This window comes from Vombatus ursinus, unplaced genomic scaffold, assembly GCF_900497805.2.
Source record: "Vombatus ursinus unplaced genomic scaffold, bare-nosed wombat genome assembly UNPS02010284.1, whole genome shotgun sequence".
Lineage (NCBI taxonomy): Eukaryota > Metazoa > Chordata > Mammalia > Diprotodontia > Vombatidae > Vombatus > Vombatus ursinus.
Window position 1 is genome coordinate 5,350,872 of NW_020950062.1, and position 26,546 is coordinate 5,377,417.

At 36.4% G+C, this 26,546-nt stretch overlaps 1 protein-coding gene across 1 annotated transcript in view; it reads right to left on the minus strand.

Moving 5' to 3' along the window:
• Window positions 1-12,954: 12,954 nt before the first annotated feature.
• The window catches only part of MAL2 (mal, T cell differentiation protein 2), a 29,985-nt gene continuing 16,393 nt past the window's right edge, over window positions 12,955-26,546 (minus strand). Inside the window, exons 2-4 of the mRNA XM_027854056.1 lie at window positions 25,227-25,397; window positions 18,827-18,982; window positions 12,955-14,256 (exon numbers count right to left, since the gene is read on the minus strand). Coding sequence (XP_027709857.1) covers window positions 14,185-14,256; window positions 18,827-18,982; window positions 25,227-25,397 — 399 coding nt within the window. The 3' untranslated portion in view covers window positions 12,955-14,184. The remainder of the gene's footprint in view (window positions 14,257-18,826; window positions 18,983-25,226; window positions 25,398-26,546) is intronic.

The window sequence follows — 26,546 nt, forward strand, 5'->3', positions numbered from 1 at the left end:
TGTTGTTGTTGTTGTTGTTTTTTGATTATTGGCAAAGATATGGGAGTGGATAGCCATTCCCTTCTCCAGTGGATTAAAGCAAACAGAGGTTAAGAGACTTGCCCAGAGTCAAACAGTTAGTGTCTGGGGCCAGATTTGAATGCAGGTCTTCCTGACTCCACATGTAGAGAGTTCTATCCACTGCACCACTTAGCTGTCCTCATTCTCATTTCTCCAGAATATATCAGCTTAGTCCTTTGCTTGAATTCAGTAGACCAAATCAACAAAAAAAGCTGCAATAACAAATATTGACAGGGCTCCAAACAAAACAGCAGAAAGAAAGAATAGTTCAGGGGCAATTTTGTGGCATGTAGCAAAAGAAAAAAATCTCATTTGGGGATCTTCCCTGGGACATTGACTACAATAAAAAGATATCTGGTCTGTAAATTAAAAAAAAAGTTACCTTTGCCCTGGCACTCTAACCTAGTGAGACAGATGGTAGGGCCTCCTACCAAGATCTTGATGGACTCATATGGTCTGTTGGCAACACATGCATCAATCAACACATAGGCACAGCCTCAAGGAATTACTGAGAACAGAGTTGTAGTGGTAAAAAGCACTACGTGATTTGCTGTTAATTTTTAAAAATTCATTTCTTCAAGGTAAAGTTTCTTACCATTTATAGACAACAGTCATCCAAAAACAAACATTATCAATTTAATCACAAAACAGAGAATACCATGCTCTAAAAATAACTTAACTGGTCAAATGACATAATGTAAATCAAGCTCTCTGCAAACCTTTAAGTGATATTGTTATTATTATTAGCTAGGTGGCAGAGTAGACAGATAACTGAACTTGGAGTAAAGAAGAGTTTGAGTTCAAATCCTGCCTCAGAAAGTAATTAGTGGTGTGACCCTGGGCAAATCACAATTTCTTTCTATTTCAGTTTATTCTACATAAAATGGAGATAATAATAGCACCTACCTCCTAGGATTTTTTTTTATTTATTTTTTTTCTACATTTTAAGTTCTGAACTGTTTCCCTCCCTCACTCCCCACCCCACACTATAGAAGGCCATCATTTAACATATACAGGTATCTGCATATATTTTCACATATGCATATACTATTTATATCCATATGTCTATATCTATATATGTAAAACCATACTATAAATACTTCTGTTTATCAGTTCTTTCTCTGGAGGTGGATAGCATTTTCCTTCAAAAGGCCTTTTTAATTGATTTGAGTATTTATAATACTCAAAATAACTTAGTCTTTCACATTTATTCTTTGAACAATATTGCTGTTACTATATACAATGTTCTCCTGGTTCTGTTCATTTCACTCTTCATTACTTCATGCAAGTCTTTCCATGTTTTTCAAAAATCAACCTACTCATCATTTCTCCTAGCACAATAGTATTACATCACAATAATATACCACAATTTGTTCAGCCACTCCCCAATTGATGGACATCCCTTCAATTTCTAGTTCTTACCACCATAAAGGGAGCTGCTATAAATATTTTAGAATATATAGGTGAAACCTGTTTCCCTGCTTACCTTGGGAAATGGACCCAATATTGCTAGTATTGCTGGGTCAAAGGGTATACACAGTTTTATAACTCTTTGGGCGTAATTCCAGATTGCTCTCCAAAATGGTCGGATCAGTTGACAGTTCCAACAATAGTGCATTGCTGTTGTTGATTCCTTTCAGTCATGTCTGACTCTCCATGACCCCATTTGGGGTTTTCTTGACAAAAATACTGAAGTGGTTTGCCATTTCCTTCTTCAGCTCATTTTACAGATGAGGAACTGAGGCAAATAGGGTTAAATAACTTGCCCAGGGTCTCACAGCTAGTAAATATCTGAAGCCAGATTTGAACTCTGGTCCTTCTTACTCCAAGGCAGATGTTCTATCCACTGCACCACCTAGCTGCCCTACCAGTGTATTAGTGTCCCACTTTTTCCACATTGTCTCCAACATTTGCCATTTTCTCCTTCTATCATTTTAGATAATCTGATAGATATGAGATGGTATTTCAAAGTTTTTCAAATTTACATTTCTTTAATCAATAATGATTTAAAGCATTTTAATATGACTTTATAGAGCTTTGATTTCTTTATTGGAAAACTGCCTGTTCATATTCTTTGACCATTTATCAATTCTCCTAGGGTCCTAAGGATCAAATGAAATACATATGTAAAACATTTTGCAAAATTTAAAGTGCTATATAAATGCTAGTTGTTGTTTTTGTTTTATTGTATGCAAATGAATGTATAGCTATTTTTGAGGGTAAGGGAAATCCACCAAATCTCATCATTGGAAAAAACCTCAGAGATCATTTATTCTAATTAATACTGAAATAGGAACCCTCTGTAGATCTTCAACAAGTGTTCATCTAGCTTCTGATCGAAGACCTTCAGTGAGGTCTTCTACCCCACTACCTCTTGAAGCAGCCTATCACACTTTCAGAGAGCTCTAATAGTTGGAAAGTTTTTCCTTCAATCAAGTCTAAGTTTGCCTACCTTCCTCTTCTACCTGTTGTTCCTAAGTCTGCTCTATGGAGCCAGGGAGAACATACCTAATCTCTTTTTTTTTACATGACTACATATCAAATGCTTTTGTAGGAAGTGCAGTAAAGCATGCATCAGCCTTAATGCCAAACAAAAAGATCAACAATTTTGATGTTGGAAGATATGTATTAAAATGTAGTTGGGGGTATTGGGGGGAAGAAGGTGGGGAGAAGCCTGTCTGCTTCTAGCCTAGCCTTCTGTTCTTGACCTTAGTTTCATTTGCTGGAGCTCTTCAGAGAAAGTTGAACTTCCTTGCATCAGGTCCCATACAGCTCCTGCAGGGGGAAGGGTTTTTTTGGTGATATGGTAACAGGGGGAAGGAAAAAGTGGAAGGAGTTCCTGAAATGAGTTTTGGGATACAGATGCATAGTTGATACATTAATGGGCTTGAAAAAGCATTTTTAGGAATTCTAAGTCCTTTGTTTGAGACAAAGGATGCTGAGTCAATATCAAGAGAAATGTAGTCAAAAGAACAGGTTTCACATTAGCCTGAAAACTTCTGTTAGCTTTTGATAATTTTCTGGATGGGATGGTGCCTCATAGCATTCAGCAATTCACCAAAAGGGCATTAGCTGCACTTCACTGATGAAGAAACAAAGACACATTGCTTAGGGTCAACAATCAATAAGCATTCATTAAGTACTTACTTTGTACCAGATACTGTCCATGGTGTCTGAACAACAACAATGTGCCAGGTACTATGCTACTGAGCATACAAAGACACAAAATAAACAGTACATTCTCTTAAAAAGCTGGTGTCTATCAGGGAGAGAACATGTACACATATAAGTATATTAACATATATGTGCATTAAATATAAGATCATTTTGGGAGGAGGGGGAATCATGAAAAACCTTTATGTAGAAGGTGACATTCCAGCTGAGTTTCAAAGGAAATAAGGGATTCTAAGAGCTAAGGGTGTGGAAGGAGTAAATTCCAGGCAAATAGGACAGCCACTGATAATCACAGAGAAAAGAGAGGTGTGAGAAACAGCAATAAGCCCAGTCTACTTGGCCTACAAAGTGCAGGAAATGTAATAGTGTACAATGGGGCTTGAAAGGTAGTGAAGGACTTTGAAAGCCACACAGAGGAGTTTATCTTTTATTCTAAAGGTAATAGGGATCACTGAAGTTTATTGAGTAGGGAAGAAACTTTGTCAAACTTACACTTTAGGAAAAACACTTCAGTAGGTTTGTGAAGGATTGACTGGAGTAGGGTGAAACTCAAGTAATTAGTTGGTTATTGTAGTGCTCTGGGAAAGGTGAGGAGGACTGAACTATGATGGTGTCCATGTGACTATATAGAGAGAAGGGAGAAGATGCAAGAGATGTTGTGGCGGTAGAAAACATGATTTAGGAACTAATAGGCTATGTGAGTTAAGGAAGAGTGAGGACTTAGAAATAGTACTGTGGTTGCTTCTATATTGACCTCCAGGCTTGAATTTCCAACTGCTTATTAAACATCTTAAAATGAATATCCCATAGGTATCTTAAACTCAATATATCCCAAACTCCCCATTTCTCCTCAGATGTTCCCTTCTTCTAAATTTCCCTATCACAGTCAAGGGCACCACCATCCTCCCCCCACTCAAGCTCACAATCTAGGTGCCATCCTCAACTCTTCCTCCTTTTTCTCCCCCATATCTAATCCATTGCTAAGGCCTGTCAGTTTTATTCTTGTAACATCTCTGCCATATTCCTCTTTTTTCTCCTCTGACCCTGCCACCACCCTAGTGCAATCCCTTCTCACCTCACACCTGAACTAATGCATTAACCTGTTATTTCATCTGCCTGCCACAAGTCTCTCTCCATTACATTCCATCAGTTGTCACATAGTAGGTAATAAATAAATGCTTGCTGAATTGAATTAGCTCTGTGCCCCTTAACTGTGGGTGATCTTTCTAAAGCACAGGTCTGACCACACTATTCTCTTATACAATAAAGTCCCATAGCTCCTTGTTGTCTCCACTACCAAATATAAAATCCTTTAGCACTTAAAGCCTTTTACAACTGGCTTCTCCCATCTCTCTAACCTTTTCACACCTCCTATGTACCCCACCCCCATATACTCTTCAATCCAGTGATAATCCAGTCTCCCTGCTGTTCCAAGAACAGGATACACTCCAACTTCTCATGGACATTTTCACGGGCTTGTCTCCATGCACGGAATGTCTTTTCTCCTCACCTTTGTTTCCTGGCTTCCTTTAAGTCTGAGCTAAAATTCCATTTTGTACAGGAAGCCTTTCCTGATCCCTCTTAATTCTCATGCCTTTTTATGTTGATGAGTTCCAACAGATCCTGTTCAGAGCTTGTTTGTACGTTACTTCTTACTGTTGTCTCCCCCATTAGATTGTGAACTCCTTGAAAGCAAGGATTGTTATTTAACCTTTCTTTGTATCCCCAGCACTTAGCACAGTGCCTGGTACATGCAGTAAGCATTTAATAAATGATTAGTAAGTGATTTGATTTTATGTTATCTTCTTCATTAGTCTACGAGTTCCTTAAGAACAGGGTCTATCTTTTGCCTTAGTTTGTATCCTTAGCACTTAGCATGTTGTCTGGTACATAGCAGGTACTTATAAATGTTTATTGATTAGTGACTTCCAAAGAAATAGGAAAGTTTGCCAAGTGAGCTGAGCCTTAGAAACAGGGAAGTTAGGAAGAGACTTTTTTTTTGAAAGAAACATTTGAAAATGTCGAGTTTGAGGTGTCTTCATATATCTAATTTGAACCATGCAATAGGCAATTGGAAGTGAAATACTGAATACTCAGGACAGAAACCTAGCATTGAATATATAGATCTGGGAGTGATTAGTACTGAGATGATAATTAAGCCTCTGGGATCTAATGAGGTCATTGAGTGAAAGAGTATAAATAGAAAAGATAGCCTAGGGCAGAGCATTGTGGCACACCTACAGTTAGGGGGCACACAGCTAATTCAATTCAGCAAGCATTTATTAATCACCAATATGTGACAGGCACTCTGCTAGAACTGGAGATTTAAAAAAAAAACTATAAATGAAACCATCTTGCTCCCCTTAAATGTTACATTTGTCTAGGGGTAGGAGAAGAGAAAACAACAGGTAGATTGATAAGTAAATATAAACAATATAAATCAACTTAATTTAAGGGGGAGATAAAAAACAAAAAGACTGAGGGGATTAGAGGAGGCCTCTGCTGGAAGGTGGTCCTTGAATGAATGTTCAGTGGAGCTAGGGGTTCTGAATGAGGACTAGCTAGAACCCATGCCTCCTATGCAATGCTCTTTCTACGAGACTGAAAACTTTTAAGTTATGTATTGTTTTTGTTGTTGTTGTTCTTCATCCTTCATTTCTCTGCAAATGACACTCAGATTTATTTATCCAGCCCTAGCTTTTCTCCACACCTCCAGTCTCATCTTTCCAACTACTTATCGGATATCTCAAACTGGATGTCCCATAGACATCTTAACCTCAATATGTCCAAAATCGAACTCATGTTTTCCTAAAAACTCTCTACTCTACCTAAATTCCATGTTACTATTGAAGGTAACCCCCAGTCTCCCAGTCAGCCAGGTTCACAACCTAGGCGTCTTTCTCACTCTCTCATTCCCCCATATTTGATCTGTTGCCAATGCCTGCCAATTTTATCTTTGTAACATCTCTTGTATTCCTTAACCCCCTCCTCTCCTCTGACATTGCCACTTTCCTGGTGCAGAACCTCATTACTTCACACTTGGACTATTGCAATTTTACTTCTGTTTGGTCTCTTTGCCTCAATCTTCCTTGATCTCCAGTCCATCCTCCCCTCAGCTATCAAAATGACCTTCATAAAACATAGGTTTGACCATGGGTCTCTCTTGCACAATAAACCCCATTTGCTCCCCATTTCTTCCAGAATCAAATAATGAATCCTCTATTTAGCATTTGAAGTACTTCATAATCTGACCCTCTTCCACCATTTCAGTCTTCTTACACCTTGCTCTTCTCCATGTACTCTATAATCCAGTGACACTGTCTCATTACTGTACTTCAAACGATATATTCCATATCCTACTCTGGGCATTTTCACTGGCTGCCCTCCCATGCCTGGACTTCCATCCCTCTTCATCTCTATCCTCTGACTTCCAAGTTTCTTTCAAGTTCCAGCTAAAATCTCATCTTCTACAAGAAGCCTTTCCCAGTCCCCTTCAATGTTAGTGCATTCCCTCTGAGCTTACCTCCAAGTTCTCCTGGGTATATTTTATGTGTACATAGTTGTTTGTATGTTGTTTTCTCCCATTAGATTATAAGCTTCAATGAGAATGGGGACTGCTTTTTTGCCTTTCTTAGAATCCCCATCGCTTAGTTTTAACTTCCTCATCTGTAAAATGGAAGAGATTGGACTTGATGGCCTGTGTGGTTCCTATCATTCTAAATCTATGACCTTATCCTCCAGATTGTTTACTTCTCAAGAAAAACAAGGCAGAGGACAGTCCAGAAACTTGAAAGGAAGAAGATAGCAGAGAAAGGACAGATGATTTCATTATAAATAGAATACAGCTTGTCAACATATTTAAAATTATATACCTCTTATGCCAAATAGCTAATAGATAAATACACAATTTTGCACGCCTGAGAGGCATATCTTCAGAAGAAGTATCATCAGATTTCTCTCAAGGAGAAAATGACAAATATTGGTGGGGTTGTAGAAAAAGTGGGACACTAATTCATTGTTGGTGGAATTGTAAACTGATCCAACCATTTTGGAGAGCAATCTGGAGTTATGACCAAAGAGTTACAAAACTGTGTATACCCTTTGCACCACTGTTAGGTCTGTTTCCCAAGCTGATCAGGGAAAAAGGGGAAAACAACCTTGTACGTTCTAAAATATTTAGAGCAGTTCTCTTTGTGGTGGCAAAGAACTGGGCATTGCAGGAATGCTAGTCAATTGGGGAATGGCCAAACACATGTGGTATATGATTGTGATGAAATACTACTATGTTATAAAAAATGATGAGCTCAATGATCTTAGAAAAACATGGATAGATTTGCATGAAATAATGAAGACCAAATGAACAGAACCAAGAGAACATTGTATACAGCAACAACAATATTGTTTTAAGAACATCTTTGAGCAAAAAGTAATTTGATTACTATAAATACCCAAATTAGCTAAAAAGGACATATGAAGAAAGATGCTATCTATATACAAAGAAAGAACATAGAAGTACGTATAAAATGATTTTACATACACACATACATGCATACATACCTACATATACCTATATATACACACACATTTGCATCTAATGGTAGCCATCTCTAGGGCAGAGGGAGAGATGGAAGAAAAAAAAGGGGGAAAAAGAAATTTACATGATAACTTTATTATATATTTCAAAGGATTAGCAAGTTGTTCATAATAGATTTGCAGTTTTGTATGCAATTATCTTTTTTAAATTATAGTATGTTATAGAAATGTTTGTTTTATTCTATAAATTAAAAAAAATAAAATTTTTAAAAAGAGAGAGAATACCCACTCAGATAATAGATTTAGAACTAGAAGACACTTTATGGACCACCTTGTCCAGCCTACCACTCAAAAGCAGGAATGGGATTTGAACCCAGGGCCTTTTGACTCAAAATTCAATTCCTTTTCCACTATGGCACATTGTAATTCATTATTCACACCACCACTATAGGCTGATTTGTTTGTGTTATTTCCTTTGGAGTTGAGATTCACTTGCAGCCTGGGTGAGATGAAGCAATTATGATATTGATAGTGAGCAAGGGGATGGACATGATAGTTGTGTCTTTATTTTCCCAAAGCCATGGGTTAGTTTAGTAGTGTGTATATAGGCTTCTATTGTCAAGGTGGTCAAATGTCACTTTGAAATAGTTCTCATTGCACAGTAATATAAATTTTAGACCTACAAGAGACCTCAGAAGATATTCTACTTTGACCATCCCATTTTACAGGAGAGGAAATTGAAGCACAGATTAGCGAAATGTTTTGTCCAAGGTCATACAACTAATCACTGGCAAAGATACAAATGAAACCCATGTTTTTTCACTCCTAATCTTTTGCTCCATCTAACTAGCTAGCAGTAGCCAATCTCTAGCCAAACTGTGAAGCATAATACAATTTCCTCTCAAAAATTTTTAGCCATGAGTTTCCAGTGCTCCTCTATCAAGAGAATGTAATTACACATTATCAATAAATTATAACTCCTATGAAAGGTTAGATTGGTCCAATGGTTCTTTGGTGCACCTGGACTCCATTGCTATAGAAAATGATGCTTGAAATCAGGTATAATTAGCACGATTCATGAGAGAGAAAACTGCAGCTAGAGTCGTTTGTAATATGAGACCCTCATATTTCCAAGGATGAAGTTCAGAGATAACTAAAACTAAGCATTAGACTCAAAAGACCAAGCTGTCCATTTAAAGACCTATGTCTATTTTTAACCAAGAATCTAGGCTAAAGCAAAGACAGATTCAGAATTATTGGTCAAAGCAAGTGGCCATTTATCCTTTGATACCTTTTCACGTTAACATGCAGAACATCTGGACCACTTTATTTAATGTCAAGTTAAAACCAGAGACTTTCTTGGTACTCAGTTTTGTGCGCGTGTGCACGTGTTTGTGTGTGTGTGTGACTACAGATGAAGTTTCTTTTTAGTTTGACAATAGGCACATCCACAGTCCTTGTGCAGTTGTGGTACCATGGAAACAGGATTAGATCTGCAGCCAGAGGATCTTGGTAGTAATCCTCATTCTGCCACTTATTAACTGTGTGACCCTAGACAAGTTCCTTAACCTCTCTGAGGTTCACACTGTTTTGTCATCTGCAAATACTTGTGAAAAAAGTGCCTTGGAAACCTGTAAGAACTACAAAATGCGTTGTTAGAAGCTTACATAAAAAAATGGAATAAGGGGATCCAGTTCAGCTGTTGTGTTCACTTCTGGGCACATTTTGAGAGGGATACTGATGAGCTGGATATTCCCAGAGAACACTCAGGAAGTGAAGAGACTGGAAACCCTATCATGCCAGAGTTGAAAGAATGTGGGATGCTAGACCTAGAGAAAAGGTCTTCTCCTTCCTGAAGAAGTGATAACTAATTGACTATTTGAAGGGCTGTCATGGGAAAGGAGGATTATATGTGTTCTGTGTGATTTCAGTGGACAGCACTAGGCCCTGCTGTAAGAAGTTATAGGGAATCACATTTTTGTCTCACCATAAGGAAGAACCTCCTAAAAATTAATTCATTGTTGTTTAGTCTTTTCAGTTGTGTCCATCTCTTCATAATCTCCTCTGAGGTTTTCTTGGCAAAGAGTGGTTTTTCCATTTCCTTCTCCAGCTCATTTTACAGATGAGGAAACTGAGGCAAATAGGGGTAAGTGACTTAGCCAGGGTCACATAGCTAGTACATGCCTGAGGCCAGATTGGCACTCAGGAAGAGGAGTCTTCCTGACTCCAAGCCCAACACTCTATCCACTGAGCCACCTAGCTGCACCTGACACATAATAAATGTTTGCCGACTCCCAACATCTTCCCATTCTTTCTAAGTTTTAATTTCCTCAAAAGGTAACAATATTGAATTTTGAACATTATGTAGACTACAGGGCCAAACAAGTAAGGTCAGGCGCCAAAGATTGATTTATTGCTACAATTGTAAGGCTTGAGACAAATTCTCAATTTTGGAAGTTTCAGTATCCTATTATTTTACATTTTTAAACACCAGGTGCTTTCACTGTTCTCTTCCAAAGTGCTGTATACTATATTTTGGGGATTTTGTTTAGGGTTTGGTTAAACAGCAACAATTCTTACCAGTTGGTTGAAAAGGTGCCATTTCCAAGTGATAATTGTTTCCATGTGGCTACCTAGGTGAGCAGGCTGACACCCACATCAAAAGAGGATTATAGTGAGATAAAATTAATTTGAAAGGCTTGTGACAATCAGAATCATAGGGATGGAAGGTACCTTAGAGGGCAACTGGTATAACCCATATATGAAAAAAATACCATCTATTATATGTAACACAAATGATCATCCAATCTTTTATCTCCCCAAAGCTCATTCTACTTTTGGATAGTTACAATTATTAGGAAGTTTTTCCACTTCTCAAGCCTAAATTGACCCCTTTAGAATTTCTACTCATTATCCTTAGTTTTGTCTCCAAAGACAAAAAGAACATGTCTACTCTCTTTTCCATGAGGCAGTCCTTCACGTGTTTAAAAAGAGCTATCAATTTCCTCCAAGCCTTCTCAAAGCTAAACATTCAAATTCCTTCAACTGATCCCCATAGATGTTTACTCAAGGCCCTTCTCCATCCTCTGGACATAATCCAGACACACAATCTTCTTAAATGTGATACTAAAGACCGATTACAATACTTTTGATGTGTTCCAGTAAGGGCACAGTATAATGGCACTATGCCATCCCTATTCCAAGATACCATGTCACTGTTAACACAGCCTCAGTCTACATTATCTTTTTTTGGCTTGTCATATAGCATTAATGTATTACACTAAGCTTGCAACCTGCAAAGTCCTCAGGTCTTTTTTTTTTTTCAGATAAACTTCAGATTAGCTGTACCTTCCCAGTCTTATACTCAAAAAAGTTGACTTTTTGAGCCCAAGTATATTATTTTGCATTTATCCTTATTAATAGCAATAGTTGGCATTTATATAGTACTTCAAGGTTGGCAAAGCACTTCACATACATTATCTCATTTGATCCTATTAATCATATTAATTAATTTAGCCAGTCAAGATCTTTTTGAAACCTTCATCATCCAGTGTGTAATCTAAACTTATTGGGTCTGTGTCATTTGGCAATTTGATAAATCATGCCATTAATTAGAATGTTAAACAGCATGAGGCCAACCACAGGTCCTGGTGTACAGTGTTACTAAAAAGAGAGTCCCTGTATATAGACTAAGAATTGATAGTACTAGCATACATATGAAGAAATATATTTGTCATAGGCCACCTGTACAGGGTCAAAGACCTCCTTCATTTAGAAAATCATAAGCTAAAAAAATGCACTGCACACAGTACACTTTAAAAATGTTTCCTGCTTGTCTCCTCTTTTATAAAGAAGCAAGGAAATCAGAGCTACTTTAAAAAGCACCCCATACCTCATTCAGATCATACTCAGACCTTTAAACTAGAATTAACATGGAATTATCTGAATAAAATCTGCTAGGAAAAGGATTAGCAAATGAATACTTTATTAGAGATTCATAACACTTAAAAAAGAAGTCTTATTTCATTATAGAATTACCAGGACTTTAAAATCATCCAAACATTCTTTTTTTTTTTTTAAAGTTTTAAGACGCACAATAAAGTTTTTAAATGCCTTAATTTTTGTTCAAGTGTTTATCATTCATTTCACAAATCTAGTATGCATTTAATACACAGAGATAAGTATTCACAGTAAAGATAAGTGTTTAAACTTTACTCTTAGCAATTTAAAAGCAATTCATTACAAAAGCACCTCCATAACACTTTATTTTGAGGAAACTGTTTGATTTAATGTCACCAAGCACAGAACTCAGATGTCTTACTGGGAGAGAAGAGGAGACAGCAGAGCCAATGTAGCCCACTTACTTCAATACAATTCTACCTAAAAGAGACTATCTCCTTATGGCACAGTGTATAACTCTGTAATACACAAGTCATAATACAAATGTGAATAAGTGGTATACAAGTAGGAATGGCAGATTTTCAAAGAAAAGAGGAAGCTTCAGAAAAGACACATGTCCGTGTTATATATAAGGAAAGAGGACAAATTTCCATAAGTCATACACACAAATGAGTCACACTATAGTCATACCTCATATGTTTCACATCAAACAGACTACAATTTACATGTTGCATATATATGTATATTATATATATATATATATATATATATATATATATATATATATGGCATTAGGAGAAATATAACTTGCCCTCTGATCAGCAACTACCCCCAAGCTGCCATTTTTTATGGCTAACCTATGGTTTATGAGGTGGGTTGGCTATCTTGGCTTAGTATTTATACTCTAAAAAAAATCTAACATATGTGGCTGTACCATTTGGGATGGGATTAGTAAACACACAAAGGGATAAGGGGCATGTTTTATTCTAAAGGAATTTCTTTCAAGATAGGCTGGAAACACTTTGTTGAGCTAACATGGAGAGGGCTGTCATATAACTCCCACAGTGTTACCATTCATGCCTTTGGTTCAAACATTTTGGCACCTTTCCAAAAATAATAAAGATACATTGCAATCAATATCTGCATTACTCAACCAACAGAGGCTATATAAATATATATATATATATATATATATACACACACACATATGTGTATACACAATATATAGAACACATACATACATATCTGTGCATATATCCATGTGTATATATACACACATATATACACAGTGCATATATTAATATATGCATATACACTAGTGTATATATTAATAAACACATACACACATTACTTAAAAAAACTAGCTTCTGCACAACTATCATCATTTCTAGGGCGACATTAAAGCATTAAGATTTTATAGATAGAGTTGTTTTTTAAAAAATACATCCAAATTCAGCTTCAGAAAAATAAAAAAAACTATTCAGAATAAAAGTAAACAATTTTGAAAAATACCACATTCATGCATATATTTATATAATACACTGAAACATATCTTGAGACATAAATAAATCTAAAAGAAAAAAACTAAAAGAGCTAGATATCAGTTCCAGTGTTCATCAGTGGACGTGAGGGCCTCACTGTAGGTAGCGGCAAGAAGAAAGGCAATTCCTTTGAGAGAGAACTATGGTTCATTTCATCTACAAACTTGTCAAGTAACCAAATAGTATCCTAAGTGGCTAGGAAGAATCGCGTCTCCAACAGGAAAACAAGTCTCCCTAACACTCAGGAAATATGAAGATAAAGTAATGAGACTGAGTTCTACATATGGCTTGGAGTATCAGACTTTTTTTGAGGCATACCTCTTATGTTCAGGTTTTATAAAATCTCACATACATGGCATTTTATATATGAGAGTGAGACAAATAATCGATATCTGTTTAGTTTAAAGCATAATTTGTATGGAGACTTAAAAGGTAGAAATAAGGTCAAGAGGGTTCCAGTGACCATATATTTAAGAGACACCACTTAATAGCTAATGATACTCATAATAATAGCTAGCATTTACATAGTGCTTTAAGGTTTACAAAGCATTTCAAATACAAGATCTCATTTGATCCTCACTGCAACCTTATGAGACAGGAACTACAAATATTATCTCCATTTTAGAAAAGAGGCAGCTGAGGGTCCAAGCAGTTAAGCTAGTAAATATTGGAAGTGGGATTCTGAACCCAAGTCTTTTCAAGCTGCCTCTATCCATTAATTATTAATTTTAAGGTGCAGGTTTCTAAGAGTAAAAAGCCAAACTTAGCTGTGAGGAAAGGCCCTTCATCTGTTAAAATAATTTTAAAAAATAAATTCCAGCTAGGATGTGGATGAAAATTTTTTCCATAGAGTATCTCCATATACAAAAAGATTTTGGGAATGTATCACAGCTAAAACAATAGGGTACCAAAATTGGTCTCACACATACAACTACACAAACTAAACCAAACATGGAGAGCTAATTGATCTGGAGTGTTATGGTCGCCATCTTCGTAAAGCCAGGGCCAGACTGAAACCGTAACAAGCTGTTGTCATGAAGGCAAAAATCTAAGAAGGAAAATTAATACATTAGAATGGACACTGGCTTATAAAATGCAGAAACAATTTCATCACATAATATAAACTCCGAGGTCACCTCCCCCCCACTCAATAGTTTTATATTTTCCTCAGAGAATTATTGCTGTTATTCAAAACTAGTAGCATTACCTTGACCAATCACTTCCAATCAATTCTGTTTGTGTATTTTTATGCTGAGTGATATTTATGTTTTGTTTCTCCTACCTAATGTAAGCTTTTTAAGGACTAACACTATGTGTACTTCTCAACATATAAATACCATAGGCAATTATGCCAGAAATGCTTTATTGTGATGCTCTTTTTTTAATTAAATTAATTTTTTTTCAATGATCAAGTATTTATTTTTCTCCCTTCTACTCCCTTACCCACTGGGAAAAAACTCCAAAACCTTGTAACAAATATGCATAGTCAAGGGAAAAAAAATCCTATATTAGCTACATCTAAAAATGTGTCTCATTATGCATATTGATTCATCACATCTTAGTCAGGAAGTGAGTAACATTCTTCATCCTAAGTCCTCTGTTATGCTCTTAAATTTCTAATAAGCTAGTTGACTTACCTGAACAGACCACTTTAAAACATTTTTCAAATACATTTTACAATCAAGCTGATTCTTTCTGAGTCCAATTACAATAGTTTTGACTTTCTGAAGCACCACTCTGCCAACCTTCATTACCTTCCTACTAAAATTCTCATTTTAAATAATTTTCACATTTGTGAATGGTCGTTTGGTAAACATTTGGTCATCCTTTGGGCTCCTGAATATTTGTCCCATCCCCCCCAAAACAAAAACAAAACTGAACACGCAGCCAATGTATTGAAAGACTCCCTATGAGTTGACTTTCAATGTACCTATTTATCTGTCAATGGCCAAGGTGGAGAGCAGCTGTAAGAACTCTGGTGCATACCAAATTATTTCTCTTAAAAAGGGGTAAACTGTTCTAGGACTGAACAAAGGCAGCCCACATAAATGAGTCATTGAGTAATCTCTAGCCTAAATTTGTGTGGGAATGCCATACATATATGCTGGGTCCTACAGAATACTAAGTATTCAACTTGATACTCTAAAGTGCTTATGTATGACCTACATTACGTAAGTACTTGGCACCAAACTAGGTATTGAGGTGAATGCAAAGGAATAAAATACATGGCCCCTATCTCTAAGTAGCTACAGTTATGTTACATAAAATGGGTTTTTAAAACATTCATTATGTAGCTACTCATGCAAAATACTTTCCTACTGGGCAGTGAAATGACCAATTTGAAGAAGACAGTTCTTGCCTCCAAGGAGCTGACAATCCACTTAGGGAAGGGAAAGGGCATGATGAGTTTGCACCAAGCATAACATTAAGTAAAATATGATGGGGGGAAAGGAGAGATCTAGACAAGGAGTTCTGTGAAGGACATGGGATCTAAGCTGAAATTTGAAAGAAGAGAAAGATTACAACTGGCAAACATGAGGACAAATACAATGTAGGTAAATGAACAGAGGTGGGAGAGTATAGGATGATATTGGGTAACAGCCAATAGAAGTTTATTTGTTCTCAAAGGGTAATATGAAATAAGATTGGAAAAGTAAATTGAAGCCAGACTGTGGAGGACCTTCAATTTTAGCCTCCAGGCTAAAAAGTTTGTATTTTATCCTGTAGGCAAAAGGGACACACTGAGGGTTTTGTCCAAGGGTGTGACATAACAATAACTAGACAACAATCTAGCTGATTATTTCTGACTTTTAGAAGTACCATTCTGCCAACAAATTTAAACACACTTATCTCATTAAAACTTTTCTAAGCATCTCACATATCATTATTTCATTTAAGGCAATCCATAGCATGGTTAGACTTGTGTCTTAGATTATTGAAGCTACTATGCAAAGTATAGATTAGATAGGAGAGAATGGAAGCAGGGAAACCATTCACATAGCTAGCTCAAATGTTGACTGAAAAAATTACACTGGTTGAGAAAACCTTGGTGATATCAGAATGTATGCCCTGCCTCCTATCTCTTTAATATCCTGATTAAAGACATTTTATTGGTTACTGAACACAAAAATTTTTGCCTACCTTAGTAAAATGAAGAGCAATCTAATGTAATCCAAGTGGATAAAAATCTATGATCAAGGGTCCTCAATTTCTTTTTCATTATCTCTTTCTCTCTCCTGGCTTCTTTCCCTCTGCCTACTAATGCATTCAGGTCAACCCAATTCTTGGAAAACCTTCCCTAGTCCCTTCCACATCTCTAGACTGTCAAGTTCCTTCCTTCTAGATACTTAGAAAGGGAATAATCTATACTTTTCTTGACATTCACAATGCTTAGTCTTCAATACACCACAATCTAGTTTCTGTTCCCACTACTCTACTAAAGTTACTCTCTCCAAGGTTACTGTCATCTTCATCTTCATTATCATCATCATCATCATCTTCATCATCATCGCTAACAGTTACGTAATGCTTTAGTGTTTGCAAAGTGCTTTCCATGTTATTTAATTTGATCAATTGCCTCCTAGTTGATAAATCCCATGAGTATTTTCCCCAGTCTTCACCTTTTCCTGGACCTTTCTATACCATTTGGCACTATGTTCCACCTCTCCTTCCTCAGTTTCCATGCCTTTCTAATTGCTCCTTCTGAGTCTTCTCTTAGGTATGTGAATCCCATGTCCTTCACCTTCTTTTCTAATTTCTCTATCCTCTCACCACTGGTGAGCTCATCTACTCCCTTAGCTTTAATACTATCACTCTAAAAATAACTCCTAAATTTCTGTGTTCAGCCCCAATCTTATCCCTAAGACTCCAGGCCTGTATTTCTAAAGAGTTCCTAGACATTTCTTCCTGGATGTTTAACTCCTGAAACTCAACTCAGCCCCTAAACTGAACTGACCAATTTCCCTACAATACCTACCCCTCCTAGATTCATTCTATTGGTTGGCACTGCCATCCTTCCAGTGACTCAGGCTTGGAACTTAATTCATCTTTCGCTTATTCTTCTTTCTTGCTGCCCACATCCAATCCTTTGCAATTTCTCACTTCCATCCTCTAACAACCTAGCTTAGGCCTTCATCTGCTCTTCACATAGATTATATTATTAATAGTTTCCAAACTGGACTTCCTGTTTTCAGCCTTTTATCCATCACACTGCTTCCCAACCTTTGTAACCCAAACACTCTCTGCATTCTGGAAAAATTGGGCTACTACTAGCTGTTCTCTGATCTCTTTCTGTCCTGGATGCATTCATGCAGCTCATCCATCCTCTGTTTCAGAAAATGGAGAAAATTCCTTTCTCCAGGAAGCATTCCTTGATTTCCTTGTACTAGAAGTGATACTTTTTACTCATCTTTCATTTATCTGCTACTCTATTTGCACCACCCTACACATAGTAGGTAGGCTATATCCATTGAATTTTAAGTCATATTAGCTTTCATTGTGTACTTGTCCCATCCTTCTATTAAACCATAAATTCTTTGAGAATGGGAATGTTATTTTTAATGCCTTTCACAATGCAGGTCCTATGTAAATTTTTCCTGAAATGAAGACTACTGAAATCTAGAGTCTCTCTGATGTATTTTTGTGTCTAATCATGGCATTTTGTGAATGACTTTGAAGAAAACTTTCCTTGTTCCATTCTGAGAGAAAAAGTTTCTGCCATTTGAAAAATAACTTTAGAGAAGACCAAGACATCCAAATGCTGCCAATTTTGACATGTTCCACAGAAAATATTGCCCTTTATTGTTTTGTATATGATTACTGGTACATAGTAATTAAATCATAATTTAACATTATTTCTAATGATCATGTGCCCTCCCCTTCTACTTGGGAAAACCCTTTTTTCTTCCTTACCTGTTTCTCATCCCCAACTAATTGCTGGAAAATGGCATCTAGTCAATTAGAAAATTTATGTTGGGCAGATACATGGTAAGTGTGTCTGGAAAGCCAAACTACAGAACCCAATTTCTTATCTACTCTCTTTTTTTAAAGCTTTTATATCTCCAATTTTGGCTGTCCAGGAATGAATCTCTTTCATGATATTTTCCCCATAGAATAACTTCTTGTTCTATATTCATCAATATTGCATTCATGGGGCCCAATTAATGTATATGTGTGTGAAGAGAGAGAGGGAGGGAGGGGGAGGGGGAAGGAGAGAGAGAGAGAGAGAGAGAGAGAGAGAGAGAGAGAGAGAGAGAGAGAGAGAGAGATGAACAAGTGACAAAGAGGGAAAGAACTGAGAGGCAGAGACAGATTAGCTAAATGTATATAAAATAGATGGTGTTGAAAATGAATAAACTTCTAAAATGCCCCTTGACAAGATGATTTAGAAACAAAATTCTTGAATATTACCTACAACTCTAACATGCTCCTCAAATCATGCTGAAAGAAAACTAATTCTGAAACAAATCCCATGAGATGACAGAAAATATCCTCTTACCTGAGAAATAAAAGCAAAATTGATTTTTCCCCATGTTGTTTAAATTAGGGAATATCAAGGTCCTAAGAGTTGGGGGTGGGGCACGGCTAAAGAGGAAATAAATAGGGACATTGGCACTTACCGTAGCTGCTACATTTATATTATACTGGCTGTCATTCAAAAGTGGCTGTATATTTGTGGTCACATTACAGTGTAAGCTGTGCAGGGAAGTAGCTGCTGCTTCCAACAGAAAAGCTCCAAAGTAGAAAACGAACATAACAAAATGATAACCAAAATCCTAAATGGAAGAGGAAAAGATTTTTTAAAAAAAGTTTGCATTAGGCATACTTTTCTCTTCTCTGGCATCATCCATCCATTTCCAGAATGACTTTCCTGGGTATTGAGCTGAGCCTGGGCTCTCTAGGACAGCAGTAGGTCCTGTCAAGCTGGGAAGTCTTTGCATATGGTTGTTGTGAAGTGTCTGTTGCCCAGTGCCCTGCTTAGTTAAGGTTGGACAGGCTAATTATGAAATTAGCCATATGGCAATGACACCACATCTTTCAAGGCACCTAAGTTATACAGGAATTAGGCTCTATGTTAGTGGATGGAGCACTCAGACTGACAAAATTACATTTCCTTTAAATATTCATGTACTCACTTTCAGATGGGGCACCGTGTTATAGTGGAAAGGCCACTGGACCTGGACCTGGACCTGGACGAGTCCTACTTTAGACACTTACTAGCTAGCATTTATATAGTGTTTTCAAGTCTGCAAAGTGCTCAACATATGTTAACTCATTTGAGTCTCACAACAATCCTATCAAGTAGGTGATATTATTATCCCCATTTTACTGATGAGGAAACTGAGATATAGACAAGGTAAGAAATTTGCCCAGGGTCATACAACTATTAAGTATCTGAGGCAGAGTTTGATTCCAAGTCCCATTATTTATCTACTGTGCCATCTAGCTTGCAAAATTCTCAGAGAGTGGGGTGGAGGAATCACTTAACCCCTCTGTGCCTTATTTCCTCATTCATAAAATGGAATGGCATTCTATGGACTCTAGGGCTTTTTCCAGCTCTAAATCTACAAATCTATGATACGTAATATGTTGAAGCTGAGATTTAAGAAGAACATGGTGTTTAGCTATATAAACTTAATTTTGTAATTTACTTGCAATAAAACAGCAATGCTTAGACTTTATCAAATAAAAGGTCTCTAATTTATCATGAGGCAGAATGGATTTTTGAGAAGTGCACTTGTCTTGAAGTTTGGAAGACCTGGATTGGAATTTTAACCCTTTTTCTTATTTATATGACCATATGCACAAATGTCAAAAGTAAGAAATTCTTCTTAATTCAAATCAGTATTGTGTGTGTATTCATGCTGACATGTATGTACATATGAATGTATTTTACATATATATGCATATATATGTATTTTACCCCTCATAACCATTTTATTATAAGAACTCTGGCAATTTCAGAGTGCTAATTAAGTCAGGGATTTCATTAGAATATTGTTATAGGGGAGAATAGGATATGTATTTACTTATATATGTTCATGTTTCCCACCTATAAAATACACATATTCTGTATAGAATATAGAACATTCATATACTCTTTGAGGACAGGGACCATTTTCATTTTTGTCTTTGTATTCTTAGTACCTGATAGTAAGCACTTAAGAAATACTTTTTATTTCAAATCAATTCTTCCACAGTGAAGTGGAATTTAGAATCATAGGATATTAATCTAATTCTGGTGCCATTAGCTATATGACCATTGTAAATAACTATAACATCTTCTAATCCCAGCTCCATAAAGTGTATGACCAAAGAAAGTCACTATAACACTCTCTTAGCCACAGGGTTGTTTTATTTTTCTTTTCATCTGCAAAGTGAGGGGCTTAGACTAAGTTATCTTTAAAGTCCTTTTGGTTTTAAATATGATCTTCTGAGATACTTAATTATTTTAGCAATTTTCATATATTCCTGGGATAATCTTTAGTATAAACCCAACAACAGTTTTTCTTTTCTGGACCAGATACCACCTAAGGTTTTTTTTCCCCCTCTTTTATGATTCTAGTAAAATGGTTTCTCAACAGAGCCAGTCCAAGAAATAAGTGATGTGTGCTCCTGAATGGAAAGTTTCAGATCATGGCCACCAAGATAGTTGTCACCTTTGAAATTCACTTTCCATATCTACATTTCTTATACTTGGTATCCTACTCCTTTCCCTTGCTATGGGGAGGTACATATGTGAGTGGGGACAATTCCTGGTGGTTCTCGCTCTTGGTTTTCCCTTCCATTACCCTTTTTCTTCTTAAAAGAAGTGGAGAGTTCAGAAGGAAGTCTGTTAACATCAAATAAAAACTTTGTCCAGAGTGCAGGTTTGTGTAAGGCTAGCTAGTTTATTATTTTGAAGCAACAATTTCACCCTGAATGTCAGAAAGACTTTCAAACACTAAATATCTACTTAATTGGACATACCATAATATGAAAAATGCTTTAATTAAATCCACTTAGTTATTACACTTTGAGGTTAAAATAAGTCTTTTTGGACAAGCATTTTCCTTAGAAATTATTCTCATTCTAAAATTTTTCCTTAACCAGGAGAATTACACACAAATATACACACATACTACATCCATCATCCATTTATCAAAATTAGGTAAGTCAAAGTCATTCCCCACCCTTCAATTATAATTCGAAACACAAATCCAACAAAAACATTCATTTCCTACACTTAAGATAGACAATTATTTAAGTATGTAATTTATCTAGTCTTTAAAAAAAACTGTTAGGGGCTGCTAGATGGCGCAGTGGATAGAGCACTGGCCCTGGAGTCAGCAGAACTTGAGTTCAAATCCGGCCTCAAGACACATGATACTCACTTACTAGCTATGTAACCCTGGGCAAGTCACTTAACCCCAGTTGCCTAGCCAAAAAATAAAAAAATAAAAATTTATGTCTAAAAAAAACCCATTTATTTGAATTGCTGACTACGAAGAGAACTGTGCTAAGCACTGGGACAGATACAATGATTAAAAAGACTGTTCTCCATTTTTATGGGACTCATAATTCAGTAATCATTCTATTTTTCAACTCTCACAATAATAATTGTGCCATTTTTCAGATGACTGGTAGAGGAAAATACCACTGAAGTAATGTATCAGGTACCTTAAAAAAAACCTCACAAGCAAACAAAAAGGATGAAAATGTGAATTCAACTCCATATTGAAAAGGAAAACTAATCTACTGTTTAGGTTTTCAAAAATTGTAATTTTAGTAGACTTTTTAAGAAAACAAAATTTAGGGTGCCCTTCAAATATGCAAACATGTTGAGAATCATAGAATTTCAGAGATGGCAGAGACCTCAGCAGCTACCAAGTGTAATCTATACCTCAAATAAATCTCTGCTATGGCACTCTTACTAAGTAGGCATCTGTCCCAATGTGAAGACCTCAAGTGAGGGAAAAACAGACCCCTTCTGTAGGTAATCTAGTCTGCTTTTGGACAACCGTGTTTATTAGGAAGTTTTGTATTAGCATCAAGTCTAAATTTACTTCTTTATGGCTTCTACCCATTGCTCTGAGTTCTGCCCTCTAACAGAACCTATACAGAACAGTCTAATCTCTCTTACACATGATATCTCTTCGAAATACCTAAAGACAGCTGCCTTCATCTCCCTCCCTTGCATTTTCTCAATGCTAAACACCCCTACTTCCTTTAACAAATAGATATTCATATGACTTGGGCCTAAGATCCTTTACCATCCTGGTTGCTCTCCTTTAGACCAGGAATTCTTACTGCAGGGCACATGGATTTTTTTTTAAAATGATAATTATATTTCAATGTTAATATTTTAATTGTAGTCCTATGCATTTTATTTTATGCTCTTAAAATCCTAATTCTGAGGAGTCCATAGGCTTCATCAGACAGCCAAAGGGAGCCACTGAACGAACACACACACACACACACTCACACACGCACACAAGAGTCTTTGCTCTAGACTCTTATGGGGCCATCACAGCAGAAAGGAGTTTTTTGCCTACCACACGTAGGATGAAGCAATTAAAAGTGATAACAATCTCACAGCTACTCCACAGAACTTGTGGAACAATAGGAATCTACCTAGTACAAGGTGTCCATCAATGTATTATATCAAAAGGCAGGCCATTTGAACAGAGGCTACTTTCAAAGATACTCTGAATAAGCTAAGAATCACAAAGTAAATGAAAGAAAAATCATCTAAGTGGGGCAGACGTTCAATAAACTCCTCAACAATTTCAAAATCAGGGATCAACTTATGGTATTTATGCCAAGCATTACAAAACAGGGTTGTGGGTATCTATTAAGTCATAAGTTTGAAGACTATTGTAGCAAAATGGATCATAAAAGGTCACCTGGTCTAATTCCCTTATTTTGGAATTGAAGAAACTGAGGCCCAGAAAAGGGAATAAGTTATATTGTTGAGTTGGGACTAGAACCTATATTTCCTGGCTCTCAATTCAGTGCTCTATGAGACTAAATTAGTGCTAGGCCTAGCTTTGATTAATGGGAATTGCTAATGACAAGTAATTAAAGTTTAAAAACTGTTGTCCACACATCAAACTTAGGCAAAATTATGCAAGTGTGATTATCTCCATTTTATAGATGTAGACAGTAAAATTCAAGAGATACTAAGTGACTTGACCCTGGAGTAGGAAGTGGCAAAATCAGAATTCAAACACTGGCCTTTTGATTCCAAATTCAGGGTTAAATCTATTCAACCAGGCTGTTTCCTTGACAAACACTGATAGAAAATAAAAATTAGTCTTTATGTATAGCATATGGAAAGAACTGTTAGTCACTCATTGACCTTTCTGGTCATCCAATTTACATGATAAATGATAAAAAAAATACTCTTTTACACATTTATCTGAGAGTTAGAGTGAAATGGCATTTTCCAGTGCAGGCAAATGGACTATCCATCTCCTATCTCTGGACCCTTGCCTTGGCCACCTTCCTTTGGTGGAATGGACTCCTTCCTCACTTCCACCTAAGAGAATTCCTTATTTTCTCAAGAGGCAGCTCAAGCATAACTTCCTATCTTGAAGCTTTTCCTGACTTCCTACCACCCTAACTGAAGGCATCCTTTCTCTCTTCTAACTACTTTGTATTTATTCTGGATATACTTATGCTCTGTGTATGTGTGTGTATATACACACATTTATACACACACACACACACACACACACACACACATATAGGGATGTCTCCCCCCCAAAAAAATATAAACTCTTTGAGAACAGTGATTCATTTTTGGTTTTGTATCTCTAGAACAAAGCTGGGTGGCACAGTGGATAGAGTACTGAACCTGGAGTCAGGCAGACCTGAATTCAAATCTGATACTCACTAACAATGTGACCCTGGACAAGTCATTTCACCCTGTTTGCCTCAGTTTCCTCATCTGTAAAATGAATTGGAGAAGGAAATGGCAAATCACTTTAGTATCTCTGCCAAGAAAACTCCATAGGGTCATGAAGAGCTGGACACAACTAAAATGATTAAACAACAATAAATTCCAAAACCTAAAGTATAGTAGGTACTTGATACTGTTCCTATTACCTGATCAATCCGTATATGACTCCATATCCATATTCCCTCAAAAACTCTTCACAGGAGTTGTATATGATGAATACGACCCAACCGCACTTTATAGATGAGAAAACCTAAGGCTTAGGGAGCTCATGATTTGAATTCTCTCCATTTCTATTTTTCTCAGCTGTGAAATATGGATAATGATATCACTTGTCCTATGTACCCCATTGCAATTTCAGGAAACACTGCACTCCTTAAAGCACTACATCAATATCAGTTATTATTTGTTTTACCTAGACAATCAAGAAAACATTTTCAAGTAGGAACTCCTTCCTTCATATTAGCTTGTTCTTTGTCCAACAAACACCTTTGAAGTAGCAAGTCATGTAGTAAGCTAAGTAGGAATTCTGCAGAAAAGTTGTACTTCTCTAAAGGTAAGCTAAGCACCCATTATTAAATTGTACAGGAGCCTCATTCTTCCTATCCATACCCTCTCATCTTAGGTATCTATTCAAATAGGAAATTAAGAGTGTTAAATCCATAGGTAACGATGCTCTGACATGGCTAGCTTATTGGCTTTGTAAGCAGTTCCATTGCATCTTATATTCTTTTTTTGCATCTTATATTTTAAGCAAAGGAGTGTTTTGTTCTTTACTTTGCCAAATTACTTTTACAATCCTGTTTTACTTTATTCTAGGCAGGAAATGATTCCAATAAGCCAACAAGCCAGCCATGTCAGAGCATCAGTACCTGTGGACTTGACACTCTTAATTACCTATTTGAATAGGTACCTAAGATGAGAGGGTATGGACAGAATATTACCAGACTGAATAAAAAGCACTTTGCAAACTTTAAAACACTATATAAATTATTTTCTTATTCTTATCAATAATTCCAAGTTTACATTAAATTATTCATGTTAGTTTTTGCTATATACTTTAAAATGTATTCTCTTACCAAGAAGTTCCAATTGGCATCAATTCTAGTCACCATGCCTGAAAGGAACACACATAGGAACACGAGGGAAAAGAAAAAAGCTATCACTGATACAAACATCACCCATCCTTGTAGTAGAGGTAGAGGTACATTGGAGGATGCTACCAAAATCCAGACAAGTCCTCCAAATAGCTGCAAAGAAATAAAAAGAAATATTTGTAGGTCAAAAGGCATTTGTAACACAAATCTACTCTTTGGTACTGTTAGCTGCCCTTTCATACATTTATGTGTCCAGGGGTACTGGAGCTAACTCCAACTGGCTCTTGAGAATAAACTTAAATTTTCAGTGTGTTTCATCATAAGTACAGTGAAAGATTGGTCACTGGGAGAAAGGGAATATACAGAGCCCATGTGCCAGGCAGTGAGAAGCACTTTACAAATAACATCTCATTTTATCCTCATCACAACTCTGGAAGGTAAGTGCTATTATTGTTCTCATTTTATAATTGAGGAAACTGAGGCAAAAAGAAGTCAAGTGACTTGCCCAGTCCGAGGCCATATTTGATTGCAGGTCTTCCTGACTCCAGGCCCAGCATTCTATCTACTATTCCACCTATCTGATGAGCATTTATACCTTGGAAATTGGCAATTGCTACAATTATTTTGTTGATAGTCTAATCTTAAGAAAATGTTGGTATGCAGATTAAACTGAAAAGTATGCCATGAGTTTTCAGAGATCTGGTTGTAAGACATTTAGCAGCGCAGTCATTCCCTCCTTGAGGAGCAAGGACTGTTCTTTAGACTTCTATAAATCCCTTTTCTGTACCTAGTATAGTGACTTACACATAGTACTGACTTCAAGAAGTTCTTTTTCGGGGAAATCATTATTTATATAGTCAATCTAGAGAATTATCCTGAAATAAGGGCTTAAATATATCAGGTACTTATGAAAGTATAACAAATAGATGCAAAATAAAACATATCCCCCAATATATCTATAGTAATCTATTTTAATTATCCATGCCGATAATAACATATTTGAACTCTAATACCTCAGTACACACACACACATCATATAAGGAAAAAGCACTGAAAATTAATTTGGGAAGAATGACTGACCTAGGCCAAATGAATACAATGCAAATGACAAAGTTTTAAAGACATTTGGGGAACAGTTTTTGAAAGACAAATTTTTTTATTGATAGCTCTTGTTTTCATATCTTTTAGATTCCTATCTCTCTCCCTTTCTGAGAGTTAGTTCTTACATTATAAGAATGGCGTTTACTGATAGCAATTTATAACTCTGTAATAATTACTATGTTCCTGGTTGTCTTTTTGCAA